This window comes from Limulus polyphemus, unplaced genomic scaffold (genome assembly GCF_000517525.1).
Source record: "Limulus polyphemus unplaced genomic scaffold, Limulus_polyphemus-2.1.2 Scaffold295, whole genome shotgun sequence".
Classification (NCBI taxonomy): Eukaryota; Metazoa; Arthropoda; class Merostomata; order Xiphosura; family Limulidae; genus Limulus; species Limulus polyphemus.
Genome location: NW_013665905.1, coordinates 44,461 through 45,689, shown reverse-complemented (window position 1 = coordinate 45,689; position 1,229 = coordinate 44,461). Strand labels below are relative to the sequence as shown.

Sequence of the window (1,229 nt, the reverse complement as noted above, 5' to 3'; positions counted from 1 at the left end):
TGAAGAAAAACTTTAATATAAGTTTAACATAACAGCAAATGTACAACGTTTAGATAAAGTTTTGTCATCATCAGGTACCAAACAGTGTAACATTAAATTTTAATATTGAAAGTCACGAAGAGATGATCTATGTATAGCTATATCATCCATGTGTTCTTTTTCCCATTCTTTTTGGCACTGCCATTCCTACATCATTTTACATTTATAAAATGTTTATTATTACTTGTAAAAAAAACTAGTTGGTACATTTAACATTCCTGTGATTGTTATACAGTTTAGAGAATATAGAATAAAACAAAAAAACTTCATTCCCTACTTACAGAGAACAAGGAATGTGTGTTTTGATTTCAAGAGAACAAGAATCCTCCTAAGTAGGTCCTTGTGAAGAATGTAGTTTTTTATATGGTAGGTGTGGTGTTCCACACAAAATGTTAGAAGTTCCATTATCAGACCAAGTAACTGTGCTGTTTGACTGTCCTCTATATTAGGAAAAAAAATATTTTTAATACTACAAATAAATGCCCTTAAAATACCAAAATTTATTAATTTTCTTTAATTGAACACTCAACATTTCACTTTACAGCTTCTTCAGGTGCATTCCACTTAAACACAAATCATAACGGACACTATAAAGCTTCAAAAAAATTGTTTCAACAATTGCATTTAACTTTGTTCCATTCTACACACAATACATTCTACATTTACACACAATAAACTTAGAAATAACTCAAATGTCCTTACAGGGTATTAAGGAAATCTGAGGTTTAATAGCAACATGTTATGAATTCAGTGAATGCCTTGCAGCTCAAATCCCTTTTGACTTGTTTTCATTCAGGATTTTTCTGTTGACAAAGTACTCTGGTAAGGAACTTTAAGTTATTGTAATGTTTACAGCTTTTATAAATAAACTCTTCAATTTCAAAACATCCAAAACCTGAAATCTCAGCAAATGTTTGTACAAACATACAACAAATGTCCTAAACTCATCACTAATTACCATCCTTAAGCCTCTCACAGACAAATGTATTATACAGTGAAAACAGAAGGTAATTTCAGGGATAAATATTTTGGCTTATTTAAACTTTTTCTTGAGCAACTTTATGCTATGCGATCTCTCTCTCATTTTTTTTTGTTGTTGTTGTTACTAAGTTATTCTAAGCCAAGTTTCAATCATAAAATGTTTCCCAGATTGAATCTTATTGTAGTTTAATACTCGTGTAACTGTTTTT

The 1,229-nt window shown here is 29.9% G+C and overlaps 1 protein-coding gene across 2 annotated transcripts in view; it reads right to left on the bottom strand.

Annotated features, from left to right (window-relative positions):
* Positions 1–1,229, bottom strand: part of LOC106457144 (serine/threonine-protein phosphatase 4 regulatory subunit 3A-like) — a 58,604-nt gene that overhangs the window by 22,328 nt on the left and 35,047 nt on the right. For both annotated transcript variants that reach the window (XM_013916531.2, XM_013916532.2), the window contains exon 13: positions 321–479. In XM_013916531.2, coding sequence (XP_013771985.1) covers positions 321–479 — 159 coding nt within the window. The remainder of the gene's footprint in view (positions 1–320; positions 480–1,229) is intronic.